The sequence below is a fragment of the Protomyctophum parallelum genome, assembly GCF_964188405.1.
Source record: "Protomyctophum parallelum genome assembly, chromosome: 2".
Taxonomy (NCBI): Eukaryota; Metazoa; Chordata; class Actinopteri; order Myctophiformes; family Myctophidae; genus Protomyctophum; species Protomyctophum parallelum.
Window position 1 is genome coordinate 55,995,848 of NC_139699.1, and position 13,811 is coordinate 56,009,658.

Genomic DNA, 13,811 nt, shown 5'->3' on the forward strand with positions numbered 1-13,811 from the left:
AATTATTGCTCTGCATTTGGCAAGTTTGTTGTGTGCAAAACGGCCAACCAAGGTTCTGCATCATCAGTCCGTCAGTCAGTCAGTCAGAAACATTCACACTTTCATTCAAGTATAGCCTACTGTACAATAATATTTGACATGTTTAGTTAATAGTTTCAATGCCGTTTTAGATAGAGGTCTTGGCCGTGCTACGCGACCATATCACACCTACGTGTGGATGAACCTGTGTAGTTTATGGCTGCTCCAACAGTAGTGGCAACGTTCAACTTTGGAGAGAAACGGAATGTCAAAAAATACACCGCGGTGGCTGAGACCAGAGCCATAGAGCAATGGTTGAGACGAAGCATTGAAAGGGCCTAAAAGATGAATAACGTCAGTCTTACCCAATACCCCATATTTGTGTTGTATGAACATAAGGCTGCTGTACTTTATACCGCTGGTATACATTATACCTCTGGTATAAAGTAGCCTACAGGTAAAAGAGTAACGTTTGAGCAGACTAACATCAGTCACTTTCCCATTCAATGTAGTAGAAGAGCCGACTGTTTACACCGCAGATATGTCGTCTCCGCCTACAGGAAATACGTTGCCTGCATGTGACCATGCGGGACCCGTCTCTGAACGAGTCTATATTGGCATGTACTGCCTCTCTCTCTCTGCCTTTATCTGCCTCGCTCTCTCTGCCACTCTCTTCCTATCTCTCTGCCCCCCTTCCTCTGTCAAGGCTGCAGCAGACGGATTCATTCCTGGTCACTCAGTTATCTTTACAGCTAGTCCTCAGATTTCCCTCACTCCCCTCTGCTGTCATCAGATCCCAATGAGAGAGCTCCATAGAGAGAGAGAGAGAGATGGAGAGAGAGATGGAGAGAGCCAAAACAGTGGTTTCTATCAATTGTGAGCCATTAAGACATTATACTTGCCCTCTATAACTAAAATTAAAAATTAAAAACACCTTAAATATTTTATATAGCTTTCGAAATTGTTAATCTTTCAATCAATAGGGAATACTCCTGCCATTTGCCCATGCATGCGTGATCCAGTCTGTGCTAATAAAATGTGTTAAAGGTCTATACAACATTAAATTCAACAATTCTACGTTTACCTATGTTTTGTCTTCTATCCCCACAAATTGGCCTATACCCAATTTTGAACAATGAGGCTTTCTCGTCATATGTGGGTTTTTTGAACATTGGTCTCGGAACAAGCCAACTGATTTTGGTGCTACTCGTGCTAAAACTGCTTTATAAGCCATACATAAATGACATGGACTGGTTATATGAGATTTGTGATTTAGGCTCAAACCATTAGAAATATGTTTGAGGGACAAACAATTATGATATTAAATAATAAAAAACTGTTTTAAAATGCATGTTGTATAGTTCCTTTAATAAAAATAATAAAAATATTGCTTTGATGCTATTAACCTTGGGAAGTACGTTTATTATTATTATTATTAGGCATGGAGATACTGTAGGAGCTTTCTGGACAGCAACCACATCCGCTGTGTGTTGTGCTGCTGTGTAGCTCATTAGGAATGAAAGCACCACACACTGCCTGGACTTAATTCCCCTGTTCCGCAACCTATACCTGCAACAATTACCACTTGTGTGTGTGTGTGTGTGTGTGTGTGTGTGTGTGTGTGTGTGTGTGTGTGTGTGTGTGTGTGTGTGTGTGTGTGTGTGTGTGTGTGTGTGTGCGTGCCTGTGTGTAGGAGGCAATTCTCTGTCCCTTTTCTTTCTCGTAACTCTATATCCGCTGCCATTCTCCCTTTAAATGAACGGTACACATAAACAGCGGGCCCCATTGTGCGTCACCGCATTCGTGTCAACAGCGCGTGTGAAGGATGGAGGCGTATTGTTCCATGTAGAGCGTTTTCATCTTTTCAATAAAGTCGCTATATATCTGTGGGAGGAGGTTGACGCGTGTGTGTGTGTGTGTGTGTGTGTGTGCGCACGAACTGTATATTAAGGGCCAAATATTCCCATTTCCCGTAGAATAGAGACATAGTCAAGAGACATTGTGAGGACCATTTTCCTTGAGCCTCAGGTTTAGGGTTAAAAATGGCAACACAAATGTAAACATTGCGTGCACGTCTGTGTGTGTGTGTGTGTGTGTGGAGGTGGACAAACGCTTAATCGAGCCAATTGTCATCCTGTCCGCCGAATACCTCCCCCGAATCCAAACCTGTACTGTACTGTACTGTCTGATTGCTACAGTAAGCTCCTTCTGGCTCAGGTGCAGTAAAACGATGTTCTCTAGACATCGACTGCAGACACAAGCTCTTGGCTCCTCTTCTTCTCACACCATTCTAAGGTTAAAGTTAAAGTCTTACTATTTGTCACATGCATTGCTGTATGCGAGATTTGTTCTCCGCATTTGGCCCATCTCTTGGAGCGGTGAGCTGCAGCCGTGCCGTGCTCGGGAATCATTATTGTTGATCTAACCCCACACAATCCAACCCTTGATGCTGAGCGCCAAGCAAGGAGGCATTTGTCACGCTATGACAAATGCTTTCTGTTTTCTAGTGTTCCTTGTTCTTAGTTTTAGTTGGTGTTTTACTTTTCTGTTGTGCTCCTGTGATTTTGAAGTACTGTGTGTTACTGGTTTCCTAGTTCCAGTTTGAGTTTTGCTTTACCCTTGTGTGTTTTCATTTTGTAGTATTGTTCCTGACTGACTGACTTTTTACTGTTTGCCTCCGTTGTCTAACCTATACTGTGATTAGCCTATAGTGTTTCCACCTTGTCCTGTTAGTATCCCAGGCTATCCCAGTGTTGATTATTAGTTATGTTCACCTGTGCCCTGTTATCCACGTTTTTCTGGGGCTGGGGCTCCTTGTGTGTGTGCTTTGCTTCCTTCAGGCTGTGTTGCTTATTATAAGCAACCTTTGACTTGTTTTTTATGTAAAGTCACTTGCAAAGAAATTATTGGTAGCCTAGTAGCTGGTTGATGTTTTTTTGGGCTTGATTCTAAAGTGTATACTGTAGTAGCTGCTTATTTGGGCTTGCTTCCACATTTCTTCACATCAAGGAACCCCCGATTAATATACGTAATTGTCCACAGACATCCATCTGAACATATTTTGTGCCTTTTTTATTAAAATGTTTTAAAAATATTCAAAATATTTCGATTCATTCTCAATGTGTTTTTAAATACAACCTCACAATGCGTCGCTGTGAGCTTGTAGATCTATAGATCTATAGAGCTATTTTCATTTGTGCTTGTTTTCAAAGACCTGTCCACTTGTTTCTCTTGCAAAACTGGCAACACAGCAAGAGAATGAGTAATTTATGCACACAAACGCAATGCACTATGGGCTGTAAGAAAAAGGTGAATACTCCCCTGGTTTTTCAGTTCCTTTGTCAGTTCGTGGTCTTTACACGAGAATGGTGTTCATAGAAAACGGCAAAATAAAGTATCGTTTGCTGGTGTCCCTTTAGACGAGAACGGTGTTTTCAGGAGGTGAAAACGCAACAAAGTGAAACCACCTTCCAGAGTGGAAATCTTTGAGAATGCCGTTTTATCTCTTCTCCATGTAAACAGGCAAAACAGTGAATCCGCAAAACTTATGTCATCATGGCTCACGTTGGCTCACAGCGCATATTTATTACATTGATGCAGAGCCATATGATATAATGGAGTTCCTGAACTCGCCTACAAAACGCTGCTCATCAGCGATGGTGAATGTAAAACCATGATGTCAATAAAATGCCTTGCAATAGGCGGCAGCAGTGTTTATGTAGCCTAATGTATTATAAAATATATAACCATCCCGTGGCGCGCTCTGCCAGCATGCTCTGGGCTGTCTGTCAGCTTGTCTGTCACCTCGATGCGTTATAGAAAGCAGGCAGCGAGTGACAGCCACAACCACGTTGTGTTCTGGAAGCAAAACCCTGATAGGGTTGCCGGTTGTATGAAGGGGGAGCTGGCTCTTCTTCTTGTACGTAACGTGGGTGACTGGTCTATTTGGCAGCCCGTTACCTATAGCGACATTATAGCGTTTTCATAAAGTGTGCGTTCTTGTGTAAAGGGTCAATAAAAAATGAAAACGCAACTGGACTTTGACGTTTCATCTGGAGATGGTCGCCGTCTAAAAGAGGCATTAGTCAGCGATGGCATGTTCATTTATTGTAATCCTAGTAGGCATATAGTAGTATACTAGTATTTCTCCTTGTGTATTCTTGCTCCGTGTGCTCCTTGCTCCCTCGTGTTTTTAATTCTACAATTAAAACATCTTGCATTGTACTTCTTCGCCTGTTTGTCTGTCATGCACGTGGGTGGTACATCTCCTTGTCTCAAACCGTGACGGCATTGGGTCCCATTTTTACAGTCTTTGGTATGACACGGCCAGGGATCGAACCCCGACCTCCCAGTTTCAGGGTGGACACTAACCACTAGGCCACTGAGCTGGTCAAAAGACATAGAACAACATCAGGGTTAGGACCGACATGCAGAAACAACGATCGGATTAAGGTTGGCAAACATGTGTTATGGTTTGCGAACATGTGTTAAGGTTTTCGAACATGTGTTAAGGTTGGCGAACATGCGCTGTTCCGTGCTTGCAGTTATGGTTAGGTTAGGGTTTGAGGTAGGTTGTCGGTTTAATGACAGTCGTACCAATAGTACGTATGTCGGAACTAAAGCCTGTACCCCAACATCAAGAAGCAATGACACAGCAGTTTCAACCTGACGTCGCTTTTCGGCAAGTCAATGTAGACAAAAATAAGTTTTGTTTATTTACTTTGTGAAAAAAGCACCTATACAAGTGTGCAGTAGCCTAAGCGTGCGACGTGTCACAATGCAATGTACTGAGAGCTTCTGGATCAGCTATTTTTGAGTGGTGCAACCACTCCAAGGAGCAGCAATGTCCGTGTTGGTTCACCTGTGTGATGTTAATGAGCACCAGTATGACTAGTAGGGGCGCTGTTGTGCCAGAAACAGAGAGAGAGAGAGACAGTGCTGCACTGTTGCCTGCTAATGAGAGAGAGAGAGAGAGAGAGAGAGAGAGAGAGAGGAGATGGGGGGAGGGGAGTTGCCACACACGGGTGTGATTTTTACTTTTACAAGGATCCCTGGCTAATAAGATTTATATGTCTTAAAACATTATACTTGCCTAAATATTGCAGCCTAAATATTGTATTATCTTAGCAACAGGGGCCGTTCCTGTTGCAAGTTGATGATGTCATATATGATTATGTCCATGCGTCCTGCCCTATGGAAGTTATGGACTGAATGTGTGAACTGCTAATAATAATAATAATAATAACTAGAAATGCACTCTGTCGAGGTGCCAACTCGTGCCTTGCACACAAGTATAGGCCATACATGGCCTTCTTGTGCGCAAGCAGAGCGCGCAAGTACTGCTACAAACTAATACAACTGCTGTTCTAAATCCTTTAGAACTGTTATTGACCTTATACCAACCTTGAAACATACCTAACAGACCACCATTCTACCCCAACATACATACCCAGCCGATCACCAAACGTACCTTACGTCATCAAGAATGGTGGACCCTTTGATTTTAGTCTTGAGAAGAGGGCAAAATTAGGTTGGAATATCGACAGACGGACGTTATTTGTTTCTCATTTTCTTCCCCCAAAGCTTAGGAGAGTAGAGGATTGGTGCTAAGAAATGAGGTATCACTTGCCAACCTTTTGCCAACATTGTCACACTGTCTGAGCTCAGAATATCCCAGAAATCATTGCATGGTGAATCACTCGGGGTGAGACAATTGCGTGGGTGTGCGTGTGCGTGGGTGTGCGTGTGCGTGTGCGTGTGTGTGTGTGTGTGTGTGTGTGTGTGTGTGTGTGTGTGTGGAGAGAGACAGACATCTCACTGGCTGCAGACCGAAGTGACAATGGGGAGAGGGAGAGTGTTGTTCCATTATGTTTCTCCTATACAGAACATCACACACAGTGGTGGAAGAAGTACTCACATTCTGGACAGTAGTAGAAGTATCAATGTGTAAAAAAATACTTTTACAAGTGAAAGTACTGCATTCAAATATTACTTAAGTATAAAAGTATAAGCATCAAAATATACTTAAAGTAGCTAAAGTAAAATACGTAACATGCATTGTTGATTGTTGAGAGTACCTACCCTATAGGGACATATAGCGTCACAGCGTCCCCAGCGGTATCGAACCCATTGCCTTCTAAGCTGTGAATGAATTCCAATCAGGCTTGGCCACATTTGCAGTCATAATTATGTCACAGATACGCCATAGATGACTGACGTGACGTCACAGGCCGGCCTCATAAAGCCCCGAGACCCTGGAGGGGTGCCAACGTTGGGCTTTATTGTCAACGTGAAATGGAGGCCGGCGATAATTTGTCAGTCTTGTTTGTGTGTCTGGGGAATACTTGCAGATCCCCCATCGCAGAAGCGGTCTTCAGAAAGATGGCAACCGATGCTGGTGTTGAGGATAAGTGGAGGATTGACAGTGCTGCCACCTCCGACTTTCACGCGGGCAACAAACCAGACCCACGTGCCATAGCCTGCATGGACAGCCACACTGTGCCCATAAAGCACATGGCTAGGCAGGTGACTGAAGAGGACCTCGTCAGCTTTGACCATGTCCTGTGCATGGACGAGAATAATCTAAGCTACCTGGAAAAGAAGGCTAAGTCTGTGACAGACTGCAGAGCAAAGGTTGAGCTCCTCGGATCGTATGACCCCGAGAAGCAGTTGATCATCCCTGACCCATACAGGGGAAACGAGGAAGACTACGAAAGGGTGTACGAACAGTGCTTGAGATGCTGCAAAGGATTTTTGGAGAGCAATAACTTATAATAATATCTAAGTACCCAAACTTGCTTTACATGAAGAGTAAAATCACACCCGTGTGAAGTGAGGGGCGATATTATCATACACCATCATGACGTAAAATAGACACTATGCAAATTTGCACAGACACGGACGTAAAATTATCCATTCATTGTCAATGGGTATTTACTAAGACGAGGTTTGTGGACGATAACTCAAATCTGGATGTACAGTAGTGGGGGGGGGCTAGCACCCCCCTAGCGCCCCTCAAAACGATAGCCATGGTCTAACTATTAGTAATACGATCTAATTTAAGCACATGCTACTTCTGTCTGATTTTTTTACTTCAGACATAGTGTTATTTTAAAGGTATATTCAGTGATTTCACTTAATTCAAATATCACTTATTTTTTTGTTTTGTTGTGATAATCCTCCCTACTATAGAGTGTGCTGACCATATAAGGAGTTCCTCCCTGTCCCCAGTTAACCCCTGGGGGTCAAAAAACCTTAGGTTTCGTTTTTGACTATCTATCCTGATTGGATGAAAGGCTTAGGTCCCAGCCAAAAACGAAACCTAAGGTTTTTTGAGTGAAATCACTGAATATACCTTTAAACATTACCTCCAGGCTTTAGTCAGTTCTCTTTAATGTGATAACCCATGGGGTGGTCTCTTCAGAGTGACAAAACCTGTCGCCGTGTCATCTTTCGGTCTCTTTTGTAAGCAATGGAACATCTTAAAATCTGTGACACCGATTTTTTGTACGGTGGAAACACATTTGCCCACAAGGCACCAAATGGCTGCCACCTCTACCTTGCTAACTTCGCCCATCACAATCTCATAGTTCCTCTATTTTTAGACACCCTTCCCATCCAGCCAGCCACCCACACGCACGCACACACACACACACACACACACACACACACACACACACACGTATGTTTGTATTACCATTCCTGTGAGGACATCAAGATTTTAGGACAGCATTGAAAATGGCCGGAGAATAGCTGATCTACAGAACTGCAAATTGTTGTTCGGTGTGCCCTTGCCACACAACAAAGTATATACGTAGGTACAACTCTCCTAAACCTGACCTGAATTCATGCATAGTCTGAACCCTTATCCCTCCCTAAATCTTTACAAAATATTGAATTAACCATAACACTAACCAGGACCCTTTATCACACTCTACAATACTTACTACACAGACGCACGCACACACACACACACACACACACACCCCCCCCCCCCCCGTCAGAATATTGCAGATTCATCTCAGGAGGAGAGTTGGTGAACCAAAATATTATGTAATCGCGGGGATCTCATTTAAACAATCAATCATTGGTGTGACAGATGTCAACACGCCGTGTCATAATGTGTGTGGATAACGTCTTCTTGGCTGCAGTCTGCGTCACTATACTAACAATAGACATGTGCAATCAATCCCCGGTCCATTCCTCGCCAGACCTTGAGGAGACAGAGAAGGCCTGTGTCGACCTTGCCTGTCGTCTTTTGAACGTTGTCCTGGTCCGAACTTGGCCCAGGCAAAGGAAGTGCTAAAAGGATTAGTAAATGCTGTAGTTTTATGTGGGCGGCTGTGGCTCAGGCGGTAGAGCAGGTCGTCCAATGATCCCTGGCTAGGTGGTTCGAATCCCGGCTCCTCCTGTCCACATGTCGAAGTGTCCTTGGGCAAGACACTGAACCCTACATTGCCTCCAATGAGTCGGTCGGTGTGAGCTCGCCACCGTTGGTGTGTGAATGTGGGAAGTCAGGACGCTGGCGTCGACTGTTCGCCACTTCACCTCCCAATGTATGAATGAATGAACCATTGTAATGCGCTTTGAGCACTTGGAAAAGTGCTATAAAAATGCAAAATAAATGCATTATGTCCCTAGAGGTAGGGGACACTTCTTGGGGACAGGTACGGGGTAGATGTCCATGGAAGTGGATGGCACTTCTTGGGGACAGGTGCGATACGGGTGTAGATGTTGAGGGTCTATTATCTAGCCTATTATTAGCATGATTTTAACACACTTAACCACTTCAAACCTAATGTATATTGTTGCTGTCGGACAGAAACCTATATATATATTTGCATTCTTCTTTATTCTTTTTTCATACAACATGCGCCTGCTACTTTTGATGTTTTTATTTTATCACATTGTACAACCACCTCTCTACCCGACAGAGACAACATACTTCATTGACCAGCTGGTTCTCCATTGAGTCTCCTCCTTTTTTCCAACATCCATCCACACCAAATCTCTGCCAAAAATAGCCGCGTTGTGGGCTTGTAGATCAGCTATTTTCACTGAATGGTCGGCTCATGCAAATAACATATTTCAAGGAACACAATTATTTCCAGTTACAAAATGCATCCCAAGTCAACCTAAATAATAAATATTCCAATATGCTGAAATATTTCATCAAAATTTGTCGTGGGCCATACAATTACAAAATGTTTAATCATGCCTAATTCCTTGTTGGTGTCATATAGTGGAAATGGCCGGGGTTTGCCTGCTTGGGGGCGAGGTGGTCTGGAAACTATAGATAATCACGGTTTTGTTTTCTGAATTGCACGACGGTTGGGGTTTGCCATCACATGCACTGTGCGGGCTGTCAAATGCCAGCAGGGCGGGGGAGCAGTCATCAATAAAGCAATCAAGTGCCTCATCTGGGGGGGGGGGGGGCTAGGGGTTGGAGGTTGGGGGCATATTATGATTATTGTTATGATGTTATTGAACAGCCGTTCAGCACCGAGGGAGTGAAACCGACCGCCCCGTGTTCCATGGTGCAGAATAGAGAACAGCACAGGCGTGCCCAGCTTCCAAGCTAAGGAAGGCATTTTGATCCTTTCCGTGTTTTCCATGTTTCCGTCACTGTATAGTGTATATAGGCCGGAAAGCCTTATACAAAGTCTTCAAAACGAGTGAAAGTAGCAGATCTACAATGTACTGCCTCGAGGTATACATTGTGAATCAGGTATTTCTTTCGCAGCTCTTGAGTGTCGTGCGATGGAGTATTCAATAGTGCATAAGTGGTTAAGGACGCTCAATAGCATTCATTTATGCTCGACAGTGATGTTTTGAAAGCTGTGTTTCAGCTGCGTGCGTGCACCAATGGCACCTACTTGAATTCACTGCTAACACAAACCCTTCACTTATACATGAGGGTACATGAGAGAAATGAACAAAACACAAAATAAATGTCTCGACTCCTGTTCTGGCATCAAAACAAGAATTAAATTTCCCATAGTTGCACCTGTGCAAATATGTTCTCTTTTCCCCTCCGTGCTGCGTCCAAAGCTGTATGCCCTCTCGGAAATTAGGGTAAACATTTATTTTAACAAAGATCCGTGAGTGAAACGCTGCCATTGAATATGTAACGAGTCATTAAAAATGCCAGATGTGTTGGCACGACTCTCTAACCGCCAGGCATGTCGTCGCTGACGGGTGTAAACCTTGTATGTCCAAGACAGTAGCTTTTCGGGGAAATTTGGGGGAAAAGAGCCTATGTTGTGTCGTCATGTTGGGATGTGACCACGCTGTAGGCTTGTAGACCGGTTAATTTATTTAATATTTTCTTCTTTTTTACTTTTGTGTGATATTGTTGTATGGCGTAAGGCAGGGGTGGGAAACTTTGAAGATGGCGAGCCACTTACTCCAGAGGGACACATTTTTTAAATGGAATCCTGAAAAGTAACCTTTTTATTTAATTTCAAATGCATTTAGTTATAGTTATGTACATTTTATGAACTAAATACAAATACATTGGACATATAAAAGACAATAACATTTAAATACTCCATTAAGCTACATACAGTGTAAGTAATTAAAGCGGGTCATGTTTGGAATAACAAACAGGACATCAGTATTATGATGTTAACATGCCGCATTAAGTGATGGTGGGGGCCACATGTGGCCCCCGGGCCGCCAGTTGCCTGTGTATGGCGTAAGGCATTCATTTATGAAAGAGAAGTTGAAATATGGAGATACATAAGGTTTCTGCCCGACTGCAACTGTTTCATCTCCCCTTTTCAGTGCATTTCATCAGCCATATCTATTGCTGAGTGAACAATTAGTAAATGTATGTGGGATTATGGATCAACTCCTTTTAATTCTATAATGGAAATATTATGCATATATAGCTCTCACAAATCGATTCCCATGCATATTTACATAATGAAAAAAAAACTGCTTTTTCTTGCAAAATCTTCACGGTTTTTCTTTATTTTCCATGTACAGTAGTGTGTCTGTCCCCTGATAATTGCAGGGTTGCAGAGTTGGCAGGAAGCATGTGGTGTGTGGGGGGGAGTGAGCTGCCTCGCTCACACCAGGCCCTTCCGGCAAAATAACCTGATATAAACAAAACAAGGAAATCTATACAGGAAGGTAACATGCAACAAAAGAAAAAAAACACAAATCTACAGCAACAACAACAGATGTAGTCGCGATAGGGCAGCGTCTTGTTGGCATGCTGCGTGAACCAAACAAACACAGCAAGGCAGCTTCGTGCACTCAACTCTCAACCCTGAGAGAAACATATCACACCCAGTGTGAGGTGAGCAGTCAGTGCCTTTATTTTGTCTACATCATACGGTGGTAGACAGAAACTATATGTTTCATTGGTGCACAAAGTACTCAAACCCAGTGCTTGTGTGTAATCATCAAACTTGTGTGGAAACTGTTACTTTTCAGAATTCAAATTCCAAAACGGCAAAAGTAGCAGATCTACAAGCTCAAAATGCGCTACTTCGCGTCGCACATTGAACTTGCAGATCTGCTACTCGTGATGCTTTTGTATGACGCTGTAGTGTGATCAATTGACGGGCGCTCTTATCATCATACATCATCGTGCATCATCTCATTCCGGCCAATCACAATTTGTGTCCTCACCTTCATCTTCAATGTTTGGGTTTACACAAACACTCAAAGCTGGCCATTCATTGTCAAAGGGATGTAATGTTGGTGTAGGACAAATGTGTGCACATACACCAAAAGCTGGACATAGGAGGGGCTATCGACTCTCAAAAGAAAAAAACACGAAAAGTTAAATTATGGAGATAAGACAGAAAGTGAATGCATACTTTGTTACTGTCCACTACTGCTTTAATTGCGCCCTTTGGCTTGAGTCTCTCTTTGTCCTGCAGCCTCTCTACTCAGGATGGCACTGATTAATGTTCACTCTGTTGCAAATAGCTCCTTCATTCTCAGTGAATTGAATTTCTTGTTTCTGACCGAAAGCTGGCAGAGGTGTGGCCCCCTTATTGAACTACTGTGCCTAATGCCTATAGCGGACTGCTGTTCATCAGCACTCTGAGAAAACCCCAGGCCAGCGTGGAGGACGTGTCTGCAGTACACTGTTCTAACGGACCAGAGCTGTGGCCGCAGCCTGTCTCATTTGCGGGGGGTCGTGAATTTGTAGGCGTAGTATTGTCTATTGTTTTCTACAGACCCGTTTCAATCCACCATTCAACTTCCAATCCCGAAAGCAACCGCAAATTAATGCTATTGGCTGGAAGGCCAACGAGGGCGGGTAATTTCACTGGGTATAGAACCAGCTAGTATAGAAACCCTTACTTTATCATGATTTAAAACATTAATGGGACCATAAGTTATTAAACGCATTTCATGATATTTTAATTAATTAAACTGGTGATTGAAAATAAAGTATTACTTTGGAAAAAAGTATTGAATACAATCAAGTGTAATTAAGTGGCCAAAACTTCATTCACGTGAATGGAGTGTTAGTTTTTCCGCAGCGAGTAAGAGGGGAAATAGCTACAACTGCTTGGCCAGATGTAGCCTCCTTTATTGGCCTCATTTTAAAACCGGATTGATACACGGGTCATTTTATTTCCTTTAAACAAGGTTGTATACAAGGTTTCCGACCCCAGCAGGGACGATAACTTGGCTGTGTTTCTGAAGAAGACATGTTGTGCTGTTCAATAAGACAGGCCTGAATGTGCAATCTGTCCTTGAAATTCTCTTCTTCTCTGCTTTTCATCTGCCCTTATTATTATTTCACATGGCAGCTTGCATGTGAATGCCGCCGTGGCGGCTGTGAATGCATGGCATTTCTTCTGTCACTCCGCTTCCCTTGTGGCTCTGCCAGTGGTCTGGTGTGCTTCGTGTGCCAGGGCTGTCTCAGTCTCTCTCTCTCTCTTTCTCTCTCTCTCTCTCTCTCTCTCCGTCTCTCTCTCTCTCTCCAGTGGTGGAAAGTAGTACATTTACTCAAGTACTCTACTTACTATAGGCCTACACCTTTTACAGTACGTGGAGTATTTCCATGTTCCAATTTACTTTGCAAAATGAGAGTACAGTCATGGGCGGAGTTAATGGGGTGCAGGGGGGGGGGGGGGAATAATACCGGACCCGGGGGGTCGCGACCCACAGGTTGAGAACTCTGCTTTAAGAGACCGGCATCACTATGGTTACATGAAGTCTAGCCCAGGTTGAGCTAACCGTCCGGGCCAATTTTTGGGGGTGGTCTTTTGTGGGGTCCGTCCCTCGTGCCATTTCACACCAGAAATGTAGTGGGCCTACATTTGATATCTTATGCTAATGGAGCAAGATGTTCCACAATGTCAATAACTTGGGCCATGTCATTGGACAGTAAAATAAACAAGTTATCATTACAAACATTAAAATATTTAATATTGATATGGGCCATGGATAAAAAAAGAAATCACAGCCTGCCGTTGTTTTGGGTGGGGGGAGGGCACTTTTAGGCAAGACCCAAGCCACGTCACCACTTTTCAACATATCTTGGTCCTCCCTAATTCCATGATAAAACACCACAATTGTTTTCTACTCTGTCTCGTAGGAGGGCTGTGGGCAGTTCAGACACCCGTCCACCAGTGACATCATCATTAGGCAGGATTTTTTTTAAACAAGATTTAAAAAAATATATATTTAGATTTGTATTATCGTGAGAACGATGGCTTCCATTTTTGCATTGCAACTTTTCAGGAAAAGAAAGCCTGCAGTTTCTATTAGCTTGGATTCACCATCGATGGTGGTCACTGGTGGACTGGCTTCTGCCTACA

The 13,811-nt window shown here is 43.3% G+C and overlaps 2 protein-coding genes across 2 annotated transcripts in view; both read left to right on the forward strand.

The window, feature by feature from the left end:
* insyn1 (inhibitory synaptic factor 1) overlaps positions 1–13,811 on the forward strand; it is a 100,055-nt gene that overhangs the window by 53,581 nt on the left and 32,663 nt on the right. The gene's annotated exons all lie outside the window — the stretch shown is intronic.
* On the forward strand, positions 6,313–6,792 carry LOC310876995 (low molecular weight phosphotyrosine protein phosphatase-like; the record flags this gene model as incomplete). Its single annotated transcript, XM_083790642.1, has 1 exon — positions 6,313–6,792. The coding sequence occupies one exon, from the start codon at positions 6,313–6,315 to the stop codon at positions 6,790–6,792; it is 480 nt and encodes a 159-aa protein (XP_083646768.1).